This window comes from Acomys russatus, chromosome 32 (genome assembly GCF_903995435.1).
Source record: "Acomys russatus chromosome 32, mAcoRus1.1, whole genome shotgun sequence".
Taxonomy (NCBI): Eukaryota; Metazoa; Chordata; class Mammalia; order Rodentia; family Muridae; genus Acomys; species Acomys russatus.
Genome location: NC_067168.1, coordinates 2326261 through 2339576, shown reverse-complemented (window position 1 = coordinate 2339576; position 13316 = coordinate 2326261). Strand labels below are relative to the sequence as shown.

Here is a 13316-nt window from a genome sequence, read left to right as displayed (position 1 = left end):
AGGTGTCCACTCAGAGGTGTGATGGGATGGAGAGAGCCCTGCTGTTCCTTGCACATATCCGTCTGTGTATCTTTCAGTTGCAGCTGGTTAGTGCATTCCCCCATCCAAGTACTAAGCAGACCACGCCCTGCTTAGCGTCAGACCAGGGGAGCCTGGCTGCTGCACAGGGAGATGCGGCTGTCGTCTTGATGCGTTTTCTGTTGTGCCACAGAGCACAGATCTTTTTCTTACCTATCAGATTTACGACATTCTGTAATATTTTGAATATAATTTAGACACAACACGAAATCCTCTGCTTCTGGCATAAGAGAAAAACTCTTAATGAATTTCAAGCAATTTGGTCATTTTCTCCTGAGAAAATAGAGTTGAAGGATCCTTACTAATAACTTCCGTATTTTGACTTTTCTTATATTTTGAAACATGGCGTTCTTCTAGTGTTGTACTCAGTGGCCATGTTTTCCCTACTCCTAGGCCTTAGATGCAATCTCTGGTAGCACAAAAACAAAAAGTCACAACCAAAAAGACCTATTTCCAAGTCCTTTCACTACATGGCAGTATTTCATATTATTTGAAATGTGAATATTTATTCCAGTGAACAATAGAAGCCAGCGGGATGTCTCTGCATTTCCTGAGACCCAAGAGAAGGACCGCAGCATCTTCCCCTCAGAAGTAAATTACTTACCAATCTATTTGTCGGCAACCTAAAAATAGCATCTTACTTGTTTAAAGAGCCCTGAGCAGCGGGCCTCTCTGGGGCGTGTCCGATGGATGGATGAATGAACTTGCTTTAGCTCCCTCTCAGATCCACCAAGCTCATTTCCCTGGGGCCCCTGTCTTGAAAAGTAATGAAATATGACTTGTGTAGAGCAGGCATATTAAATGTCACTCCTGACAAGCCGTCAGGTTCGGTCATTACATGGGCAAATGACATAAATGCTGAAGTGAACGGTTTCCACACTGCATCTCTGAAGTCCTTCTGGGCACTCTGAATTGGACCAAAAAAAAAAAAAAGCACGGGGTGTCACCTGTGTGTGAAAGAATTGATCTGGCTGCCAGGGAAACAGCAGCAGGTGGTGGCATTTCAGTATTAGAGAGACAGACAGTCAAAAGCGCAGTCCTCTCTTCCAAGAGAGGCAGGGCTCTAGTGTCTGCAGTGTCACACGGGGCAGTCAGCTCGTGCACAGGTATGCCTCCCTGTCTCCTGGCAGTTGAGGCTTGAGCTCTTTTCTCAGAAGGGCTGACATGGAAAATAACAGTCGGGACACAGTTTTAAATTATGTCTTACTCACAAGTACTTTTACCGGTCTGGCTTCTGTTTTTCTTTTTTAGAGGTTTTGCTTTTAAGTATGTGGTTGCTGGGAATTGAACTCAGGTCTTCTGTAAGAGGAGCCAGCACATTTCGTCTCTAAGACATCTCTGCTGCAGAGACCTCTGTTCTTTATCAGCACAGTCTTTGGCTTGAGATTTTGGGGGACACAGTTCCCCAGTTCCTCACTCAAAGACCTAGGGCAAGTCACAAACACTCTCCTGCCACTGAGCTTTTAATGTGTTAACTAATATAAGCATATTGGGGTTTTGTATATATTATATTATTATAATTATAAAAATATAATATATTTGGTATATATTATACATCCATGTACATACAATATAACATAAAATATGTGAATAGCTACCTTTTATGTACATATTTACATTCATAAATCAAAATAGCCTTTGGTTGGTCATATCCTTGGACACTTGTGACACCTGTTCTAAACTAGCTTCAAAAGAGCAGCATGGGAGTTTCCTTGTTTTGAGATCTCGGATCATTTTCAGGAGTAAGGTGCCATGCCAAACTTGTCTGAAATCACTGGAACCCAATGCTTATTTGAGGGTGGTCATAAGACCCCTGCACCAGTCACTTCATGTAGCAATCCAACCACGTTCTTTAAATACTAGTTCTTGACTTGGCTTTGAATTTATACTCCTGAACCTATGAAAGATTGTCTTTCCTCCACTGTTATTGTTGTCACAGCCAGTGCTAGGAATTGTCCCCAGGCCTCACATACTCTTAGCCTACACTTTGCCACTGGCTGACGATATTTACCTTCTTTTTCTATATTTTAGAATTCAGTACTGGTTAATTGATTATATAATTAAGATTGGAAGAATATATGTCTTTATAGTATTATCTACTGAATTTTATCAATTTTGTAAAATCAGCATCATCTTTGCCAATTCTAGGTCTTTTCTTTGTTTTCAATCAAATCTTTCTTGTATTTGCTCTCCCCACCCCCACCCTGTTCCCTGTCCAGTTTAGTTTACTTTGGGTTGGTTTATAGAAGGTCTCCTTGCTGTCGGCTAGGCTGTCACTGTGCTCAGCAGCAACCCTCCTGCCACAGCTCCCCAAGTGATGATATTACCATGTCCCCTGACGCCCACTAAAATGCTAAAACGCCCAACCTTTTTTCATGGGTTCTGCCAGATGACTCATTAAAATGTAGTGCTTGGCAGGGAGGTCAAAGGTTAGAGTTTCCACATTAAAGTGGCTACAGTTTCTTCTTCTGGTCCAATTCACACACAGTTTAGCTCCTTGCACTTAGCAAATTGGTCTTCTCTGGCCACTGTATAAGTGTGTGTGTGTGTGTGTGTGTGTGTGTGTGTGTGTGTGTGTGTGTGTGTGTGTGTGTACATATCCATAAGTGAATATATAAGTTTTCTTTGAAATCTTGGTTTGGAGAAAGACTGGCACTTATAATGTTTGGAAGATCTATATGCATTGTTTTTGGGGGTCCATCCATGTGGAAATAGACCACATATTCTATGCTGTGTGTACAGTCCTTGGCCTTCACATCACCCACTGTATCCTTGTCTACCCTCTTTAGGAGTTACCCTCAAATTTCTTTGGAGTATGATAACTATCATCTCTAATGTAATAATATAAGTAAAAATCATATTATTTACCATCTTCCCTTATATGTGTCTGCAGCGTGTGTATGCGTATAGCATAATGCATATATACATAGATACACACAAATATGTATAGATACAAAAAATCTAAAATATATATATACATGTAAATCCACAACATATGTGTACATGTGTGTGTGTGTGTTGTTTGTTTTTAACTCTAATAAAACTTCATCTAAATAAATATTAAGACCATGGGTCAGCATTCCATGGTGGCTATGCTAAAGAGTTATTCCACTTTGAAACTGTGTCCATTTTTACACTCATAAACTTGTAGCAGTATTGAGTCCTCCTGCTCAAAGGCCATTTCAAAGGTCACATTGGATACAATGTTCACTCTGTGGCTCTCACTGATGCTTTTGTGTACAAGTGCTAAGCCTGCTGTGGGACACTCATGCATTTCTTTCCTGACTGGTATGCACTGAGTGCAGGAACATTGTTTCAAACAAGAATCATGCTTTTCTTCAAGCTATCAGAATGAGACTGTTTTAGAGTATATAAAGTTGTTGGTTTACATGAGAGAACTCAAAGAAAGCAGTGAAAAATGGACCTTCACTGGTTAACACTGCAGCGGGATGCCGGGGAAGAACATGGCGCAGAGGCAGCCGAGCTTTGCTCCTAATGTGTCTATTAACATTGGCAGATGGCACACTGATGATGGCTTACGACACCACTCGCTGCTTTTGGCAAGCAGCCTGATTGCTTTATTTTGTAGTCATTGTATATTCTTCTGATGCTTACAAGAAAGAAGTGCATTTCTGTCCAGTGTCCTCATGTGTCAATAAAATAATATATTAAAGTAATACACCTAGCTTCCTTCTCAGCACAGAGATTTTTAAACAAAATACTTGTTTAGAACCCAAACAGCCTCTTCATTCTTCTTGGCTGTAGAGGCTTTTCAGGACGTGAGATAATCCGTACTCCCCTTTAAAGAGTCTAAGGACTGTCTGCATACACTCAAAACTGGTCTTCCTTGTTTAAAATCTGTTAAGTAATATTAAAATAATGTTGTTTTTCTACTTTTACATAGATAAAACACTGGAAGGCCATGTATGGAACCACACCTAACTCAGAAAAAGAAAACTTAATTGTATACTTTTTATTTTTGATTTCAGTGTCTTTCTATTTGATACATTATTTTATAGTATGTGGGATTTACTGTACTTTGAAAAAAAGTACAATGTATTTTAGAATGTAGTATTTATTGTGAAAGGTCTCAAAGGTTTAAAATAGATTAGCAACCAGCCATTAGCCAAAGGGAGCCCTTTAAAATATCACATTCTTTCACTAAATAGCTCTGGCTAGTTGCTCAGTGAATTGTTGTGATCCACCAGTTGCACTGTTTGAAGGCTGAAGTGTTAACAAGGCTCCCCAGTTAGGAAGGAAGGGCCTGAGTGGAAGATGAAGTAGCATTGTGATGTTTCTAAAGGGTTGTGGCTAGCATCAAAGATGCTTCCCACATACTTAATTTTACTACGAGCCAACTAAGGTTAAGTAAGGTCAGTCATGTAAATTAGTGTTTTGAGTTAATAAGACAGGGGCTAGATTAGGCTCAGGGCACTGCTGTGGGTGGTAAGATATTCATCCATGCCCTCTTGGAGTTTGTGATATAGTGAGGCACAGCCACGAGCAGGTGGTTAGAACTACAGGCAACTGTGGAAGGACCTGGGTGAGAGTGGAGCCCAGTCCAGTCTGTAAGACCATTGGGGAGCACTTTAGTTAAAATGACCAAATTGGGCCTTAAAACAGAATAAGCAAGCAGAAGGACAAGTTAGAAATCACCACTTACATCAAAATCAAAGGCTCTCTGAAAATGGCAATTTCAGTGGAAAAATGACAAAATGGTCCATTTTGTGTTAAATTTTCCCAAATCCACTGACTTGTTCTACCTTGTCCCTGCTCTCATCCTCACAGAAAATGCACGTCTTCAAGAAGACCTTGCAGGCGCTGATCTACCCCATTTCTTCCACAACCCCACACAACTTTGAGGTCTGGACAGCTACCACGCCCACCTACTGTTACGAATGTGAAGGGCTGCTGTGGGGCATCGCAAGGCAAGGCATGAAGTGTCTGGAGTGTGGGGTGAAATGTCACGAGAAGTGTCAGGACCTCCTCAACGCCGACTGTCTGCAACGTGAGTGCGCAGGCTGTAGAACCCACCATGGGTCTTCATGACAGATCTCCACAGCCTGTTTTATCAATATACTCTATGTGCTTTCTCCTACCACCTATAAAAAAAAAATGAGGCGCTGATGGCTCATCCAGCCATAGAGTTGATAATATAGCCACTGTTCCTTTTCACCTCTCTCTTGTCGTAATAGCAATTTGACCAAACAAGAAGAATAAAAGGTTCATTTCATCCTACAGATCACAGCCTACTATTAAGGGAAATCAGGATGGGAACTCAAGTAAGAATTGAAGCAGAAAACAAAGAGGAATGTTGCTTATCGGCTCACCCTTTGGAGTATGCTTAGCTATCTTTCCTAGAAAGCCTAGGACTACCTGCCTAGGGAACTATGCCCACCCCAAAGTGGACTGGGTGTGCCCACACTCCTTAACAATTAACACAGTCCCTCTCAAGTATGTCCATTGGCCAATATGATTGATGCCATTCTTCAGCGGACATTTCCTTTTCCCAGGTGACTTTAGATTGTGTCGAGCAGACAATAGAAACCAACCAGGGCACCCCCATAGGATTGAACTAGGAGCTAGACACCACTAGACTCCTCAGAAGGAGTCCTCTGGCTGAAAGTGCATCCTCAGTAAGTGTGCAACCTCAAAGTGACCTCCAGTCTGCTCTGCTAATGTGATTGTGACCATATATAATGTTACTCAAACTGCAGTCAGGACGCACCTCTGAAACTAGAGCTATGGGATGCTTTTCCAATTATACTTTTTACGTCTTGACAGGGGCGTCCTTCTGCACATCGTCTGCATGGATGTTAAGATTGGGCCTAAATGTTAAAGGCAGATGCAACTAGGCATATGACCCATATGGTGTTTTCTTAGTTCCACACGAATTTGTTTCCTTGAAGTGAATGAGTATGGCTAATAAATTTTACTTCAGAGATTTATTGAAAAGGCTTCATGTCTGTGTTAACTCTAGTATACTGTAGGCCATGTGTTGGCAAGGTCTTTATGCTTTGATTCTTCTGAATAGACACAACTCACTATTCTTTTTATTGCAATTTATCTTAAATTTTTGTTGTTTAAAATTATTTATCTGATAGCAGATCCAGAAACGCTATGTATAAGTTCACTCTATGCCCCTGAACATTATTCAGGAAATCTCTTTGAAAAACTTCATCAATGAAATCTACTTATATGTGAGTGCTGGTTTGCAACACACTGCCTTCTCATAGCAGCATATTCTCTCTCCCTCTCTCTGTCTTTTATACAATGAAGTCGGGTTAAGGCTTGTGGACTGCCTGGAATTGAGTGAGGCAAAGGAAAGCATGAGACGTTGGTGAGAGTTGGCCAGCTGTGGTCAGTAACGTACATAGAGCTCTCTCGTGTTTTATGCATAGTAACATTCCCCCAACACAATCAGATCAGACCAAAACAAAGGATAAACAATCTATATTTTGACAAAATATTCAGTTTCCCACCCATCTATCCCCTTACTTCTAAACCTTGAGGCAGAATCTCCTGTGACTCAGGCTGACCTTAGATCACCAAGTAGGTGAGAATCACCTTGAGTTCTTGATTCTTCCATCTCTATATCCTGTGTGCTGAGGTGAAAGGTGTGCATTCTCAGGCACAACTCCTTCTTTGAAAAATGTATGATTAGGAATGATCCTTAGAAGAGGGGGTGACTCAATATTATTCATTCAACTTAATTACAAAATTGCATTATCTAATTAAAATCTAATTTAGGGGGTGGAGAGATGGCTCAGCAGTTAAGGACATGCATTGCTTTTCCAGAAGTCCTGAGTTTGGCTCCCAGAATTCACATTGGGTGGCTCATAACCATCTGTAACTCCAGCTCCAAGGGATCCACTCCCCCTTCTGGCTTCCATGGGCATTGCACACACACACACACACACACACACACACACACACACACACACACACACACACACAAATAAAAAGTAAAATCTTTAAAATTTAATCCTTGTGCTTAAAACAAATTGTAAACAAGCATGTTCATAGCTGAGAACAATAGAACACTAACAGATATAAAAAGTATTGCCACATAAAAACAAATGTCACGAATCTCTTAGAGAAAAAAAAATAATAAGGTGACTTGGATCATGCCTAAGAAATGGACTTGTTCCTTTTTCAGTCTTTCAGAGTAAATATTCCCACATCCATTAAACCCTAGGAATATTTCCATGTTCTATTTCTATGTCTTAAACCGGCATTTCTTATTTTTATATTGCATAAATAATATAATTAAAACTTTCATTGAGGTTATTCATTAAGATGAACTTAAATTAATTAAGACAATGCCCCATAGACATGCCCTAAGGCCCCATGGATAATGTGTTGTTGACACTGTCTTCCCAGGGCATTCTCGGTTGTATCAAGCTCATAATTAAAGCTATCTGTATTGTGTATACTTCTGTGGTAATTGGTGTGGGAAAAGCCAGCCCATAATGGGCAGCACCATTCCCTAGGCTGGAAGCCAAGAGCTGGTAGATTGTATAAATTTAGTTTAACATTCTCAAGCAAAGAAGAGCCATGTGTGTGTGTATTCGTTTCTCTCTGCTCTTGACTGAATGTGATGTGACTTCCCTTCTGTGATGTATTGGGTTGTAACCTGAGACTGTGAGCTAATAAAAACACTTTCACTTCTATTTAAAAAAAAAAAAGATGCACTTACATACTTACATGTAAGTTAGAGAAGTGAGGAGGACAGGAAAGTGTCATATAATAATCAGGGTAGATTTGGTTACCCCAGGAGGGGACAACATTTTCCTTACTAGTCCTTTTTCCATAAAATCAACATTTCCACACTGAGCAGAATGAAGTTCTGTGTGTGTGTGTGTGTGTGTGTGTGTGTGTGTGTGTGTGTGTGTGTGTGTGTGTTCTGTTTTGTCTCGCAGCTTTTCTTAAGAACTAACAAGAAATTTTGAAAAAGAAATCTCCCTCCGAAATTGATGACCTCTTCTTTAGAAATGTCTCTTTGTTATTTTGACCAGGAAGTTGGTGTTGGTTTGTATTTGCAGATGCAAACACAAGCCTCCCAAGTGCTGAGGTGACAAGTGTGAGCCATCATGCTTGGCTCACAATATCTTCTTCGACTGTCCTCACGGTGCAGAAAACCTTTCACTGAGGTCTCACTCATACAAATATAGAAACAACAAACATGTTAGATCCGAAACTAACTAAGCCCCAGAGTCCAACAAAAGATGTGTTTTAGCCTATATTAATTCCCACAACGCCAGAGAGTCTGTCACCAAGTGTTCAGCAAGCAGGCCTTGTGAAATGTGCCCTCTGTCTCCTCCACTGAGGCTGTGCCATGCTTCTGTGTCCTGATGCAACCCCATTTAAACTCAAAGCATTAATAAGATCTGGCTATTTCTGTTGTTTGCAAATTGGATATTGATTCCTCTCCCTCTGTGGTCTCATGCCCAACGTCCACAACCACGATATTTTGAGACACTCAAATAGGTTGAATATATTGAGCATCCCCCATGGGTAGAGGATTTTCTCTTGGAAGAAAGTAAACACTATTTACTTCTCTATAACTTAGCACTTGTGTAAGCTCTAGAGATGCTTAATAAATGTGGGATAAACAATGGATAAAGGCATAAAAACTACAGTGAAAAGTAGCCAGGCAGGAGAGGAGGCACTAGGGGGATGGCTTGGTGAATATAAGCAGTGGCCAAACACTCATACACATAAAATAGAAATAGATAAGGATTGAGCATCTCTCTGTATAACCACACACAGTCGGAGACACTAGACCAATAGATAGAAGAGCTGAGTGGACTGTTGATCTCAGAGGGTCTGGTGTCCTGTCAAAAGCTAAATGATTATTTCAGGAAGGGTTTCAACCAGAAGCCAGGTCTGAACGCACACACTAGTGTTCTTTCTAACTTTCAGATAAATGTGTAAAATTGGCCAAACGTTCTAACTAGAGCCCCTGAACCTGATTCTTGGCACTTTCGTGCCTTTTCTCTCGATGCCAGTCTGCGTAGGCATCTATGCTGTGCTGTCCTGGGTTTTCCAGGGGTCTCTCTATGAGTCCTCGTGGCTTGGCATGCACACCCAGCCCAGTAGTTGGCCCCTCACACCACCAGCTCTTGTTTCACCTACACTCATGCTGAGTTTTCAACAACACAAGGAGATACAATGAACTAAGGAGAAAAATCAGTTTGGGTAACAGTGGAATCAGCAGTTGAGTTACCTTGGCCCAATAATTAGTCCATTAAATACCTAGATGAGTAGAGGGCAACCTTTACATGCTCTGGTCAGCCGTAGGAGAGGGCACGGGAAGGAAAGTGTGCCCACAGAACACCTGAGGCGAAGCAACCCTGAAGCACACACGGTGCATGCTGAGAGACTCCATTTAAAAGGTCTGACCTCCAACTCTCCTGCCACTATAATTTCGTGTGAATTAAGTGATGCTTTGCCACTTTCATAGATGCACACACAGTGTACTTTGATCCTGTTTGCCCCGATTACTATCTCTTATTCCTTCCCCTCCCTCTGAATTGCTTCTTACCAAATTGTCCCCTCCTACTGTGTGTGTGTGTGTGTGTGTGTGTGTGTGTGTGTGTGTGTGTGTGTAACCAGTGAGATTAATTACAGCTGCTTGAATAAGTATGGGACCATAGGCATAGGCATAGGCCATAGGCAACTGACCAGTAGCTACACCACTGAAGAAAATAAGTGATAACTAATCCCCCCAACACACACACACACACACACACACACACACACACACACACACACACTTAGCTACCAATAGTTCTTCATATAAGGTTACTGACTTATAAGGCTCTTCCTGATCCAGGTAGGAGTATTTATGCCAATCCAGAGCATGTCTTGTGCAGGTAACCACAGCTGCTGGAATTCCGTGAATGCAACAACTGTGTCGTGTTCTGAAGCAAGGTTCAACAGCACTCCTCCACGTCCTCCAGCTCTTGTGCTCTTATTTTTCTCCTTTTTCTGGGAGCACTAGGATCCTTGAAGAGAGTTATATAGACATCCCACTTAAAACCTCCTAACCTCATTCCTCACATAAAAGAAAGTTAATAATGCCTGCTCTCAACTCCAGCTACCATCCAAAGCTTCTCTCTCTTTCTCTCTCTCTCTCTCTTTCTCTCTCTCTCTCTCTCTCTCTCTCTCTCTCTCTCTCTCTCTCTCTCTCTCTCTCTCTCTCATATCTCTGTCTGTCTATCCCTGTCTCTGTCTGTCTGTCTGTCTGTATCTTCCCATCCATCCCCACACCCTATACACACTCACATGTGTACATGAACAATTTGACAACTTATTGAAGCTTGTCTGATTGGAACTTACACCGATGGACATAACCTCAGCTCTTTCTGTAATAGATAATTCAAAACAAAATGGTAATCTTTATGCTTTTAAACACTAATTAATGACCAACATTTATGAATAGTTTATATGAAAATTACTTAGTATTAATAATCTTTACTTCCTCCACAAAAAAAAATATAGCTCATCCAACTCTCTTAAAGTAGGAGGGGAAAAGTCAAACAGAAGTAAAGTCATGCTCACAGCACAGTCATGACACTATTTTTTAGTGAGGAAAATATCAATATTAAGACACGTGAAAGTTTCCATGGAGAATCATATGTTATTGAATTTGTCCTAGGACGTAGGAGAGAGTTCAGGCAAAAAGAACAGGTGGCAAGGTTGAGAAAAACTTTAGATGGAAAACCTATTCCCCTGAAGAAAAATCAATAAATCTCACAAGCTTTCATTTTCTGGTTTATAGTAGTCTAACCTCACCCCAGCTCTAAGCAGACATCACAAAGACTAAGTGGGCAGTGGGCCCAGCTGGCTTCCCTTCCAGTGCCGACCTCCAGTGCTGTTCCAGCCACGGTGGCTGCCTGTGTGCTGGATAGAGCTGGGATGAAGGAAAATTATTTCTCGTCAATCCTGCCCCGCACCTGTATCCCTGTGCTTTGCTGAGCATGGAGCCGTTTAAAGTTTTTCATGTGTTCATGTGTTCCTTTCATTTCTGAATAGGATATGAAGAAACTAAATGTGATAAAACAAACAAACAAACAAACATCTTTCTTTTTCAAGAGAGGGTTTCTTTGTGTAGCCTTAGCTGTCCTGGATTTGATTGTAAACCAGGCTGGCCTTGAACTCCAGAGATCCTCCTGCCTCCATGCCCTGGGTGCTGGGATTACCTTTCCTTCTTTAATCTCTCTCTTAAGTTTCCCTTGGCATATTTGAAAAATTGAGCACATTTTAAAATTATTGATTTGTTCCCTTAAAGCCGTTAAGATATTTTTGTTACCCTAATTGGGAAATCCCAGAAATTACCGATGAGATGCAAGAACTTGTCCTGATTTTTATTTTATTTTACTTATTTTTGTTCTATTTTTAATTTATCTTTAGTGAACACATTTCCCAAACTCCTCCTAGGCGACTGCATTTGCTGATCAGGATGCTTAACTGCAGAGGAGATGGCACATGCAGAGGCAGAGTGGAGGGAGTGGTTAGAGTTTGGCTTCCCTTGGGGGCAGATACACTGACAGTCAAGTCACTTCTGTAGAAGGTGGCAGTTCCTCAGGAGAGGGCCCCCTGCCCACATGCCCTCATTTTTATCACAGAGCCACCTACAGAGGTGGGAGAGATTCTTCATCACACCGCACCACAGTGCCTCCAGTTATAGGGCCTTTGTTTTCAAGAACTGTGGATTATCAGCTTCAAGTCTCCAAGGAGGAGGTGGCCTCTGGGGGAGTCGCAGGTCTGTTCCATGGAGAGACTGAAGGCATATGAAAGCAGGAGGGCTGGGGTTATCTCAGATGTAAAGCCACTAATGGGGAGGGTGGGGAGACGTCAACTCTGTGCCCACCTACATGATTCCCGGAAAGAAAACAGGCATCCAAAGAGGACCACCCACATGATGTCACAGGGAGAGGCACGTTTCTATGCTACAAACTGCTAGACAGCAAAAGCAGCACTCAGATGCCTCAACCCTGACATCCATCTGTGTGTTCTCCCTAGATGCTAACCCGCCACCACCAGGTCTGATAACCTCAAGCACTTGTAAGGGTTTTTGGGTATCTAGAAGCAAGTTAGCATGCTAACTAAAACCCCCAGATTCTTTGAACTTTAATGTCTTTCATCTTTAAGCACTGTATTGACCCCAGCTGGCTAGTAGCTTTGGAGACAGCAGCCTTTGGCAGGTACTGGGCGTGACCCTGTTAATGGATGCTTCACAGTAATGATGGTGTGAGCGCAAAGTCCTGTAATTCCTTGTTAGGATGAAATATGCTCATAGATGGCTCTGATCTTTGCCTGGTTGGCTTCTTTAAATCCCACATTTAATCAGTAGTAGATGAGGATAGCTGTCATTTTGCATTATTCTTTTTTTTTTTTTTTCTTTTCTTTTTGGTTTTTTGAGACAGGGTTTCTCTGTGTAGCCTTGGCTGTCCTAGACTCAATTTGTAGACCAGCTGGCCTTGAACTCACAGCGATCCGCCTGCCTCTGCCTCCCGAGTGCTAGGACTAAAGGTGTGTGCCACCATGCCCGGCCATTTTTGCATTATTCTTGAGTTCAGCCCTCACCTAACCCTCCTACGAGGAGATATTCCCATCATTCCCCTTTGCCTATGGAGGAGGCAGCTATGACTTAGGGTGAAGAAGTAACTATTGGGGTTGAAGTGAGGATCATTGACACGTCACTTGCTCAGCAGTAAGGAAGCCCCGGGGTAGAGTGTCATGCACTTCATAAAACCAACATAGCATTCCCTGCCCACCAGCACTTGGGATGCAGAGAAAGTTCAAGAACATGAGCCACTGCATGGCAAAATCCAAGGTCGGCATGAAACGAGACCCTGTCTGAAAGAAAGGGAAGAAGAGAGGAAGAGAGAAAGGAGAGGGGGGAGGAAGAGGAGGAAGAGGAGGGGAGGAACAGAGTGGGAGTGGAGTGGGAGAAAGGGATATGAGATGAGGTGGTAGGGCACTGGTAGGGAAGAGAAGGGAAGGGGAGGTTAGTAGAGGGAGGAGAGAAAAATTCACATGCAAAAGGCTGGTGCTCTGGTCCATTTTGGAACTCTATAGCAAATTACCCTAAACTAGGTAGATGCTGCATGGCAGAACTTCCCTTCTCACTGCATCACACCCCCGCCCCGCCCCAGTAACCTGCAATATTCACCCCACGGCCAGCTATTGATTTTCTGTGCTCCACAGGGTTAAGTGGTCTTCTCTGA

The 13316-nt window shown here is 42.1% G+C and overlaps 1 protein-coding gene across 1 annotated transcript in view; it reads left to right on the top strand.

Moving 5' to 3' along the window:
- Positions 1–13316, top strand: part of Unc13c (unc-13 homolog C) — a 426680-nt gene that overhangs the window by 155724 nt on the left and 257640 nt on the right. Inside the window, 1 exon segment of the mRNA XM_051140226.1 lies at positions 4867–5090. Coding sequence (XP_050996183.1) covers positions 4867–5090 — 224 coding nt within the window.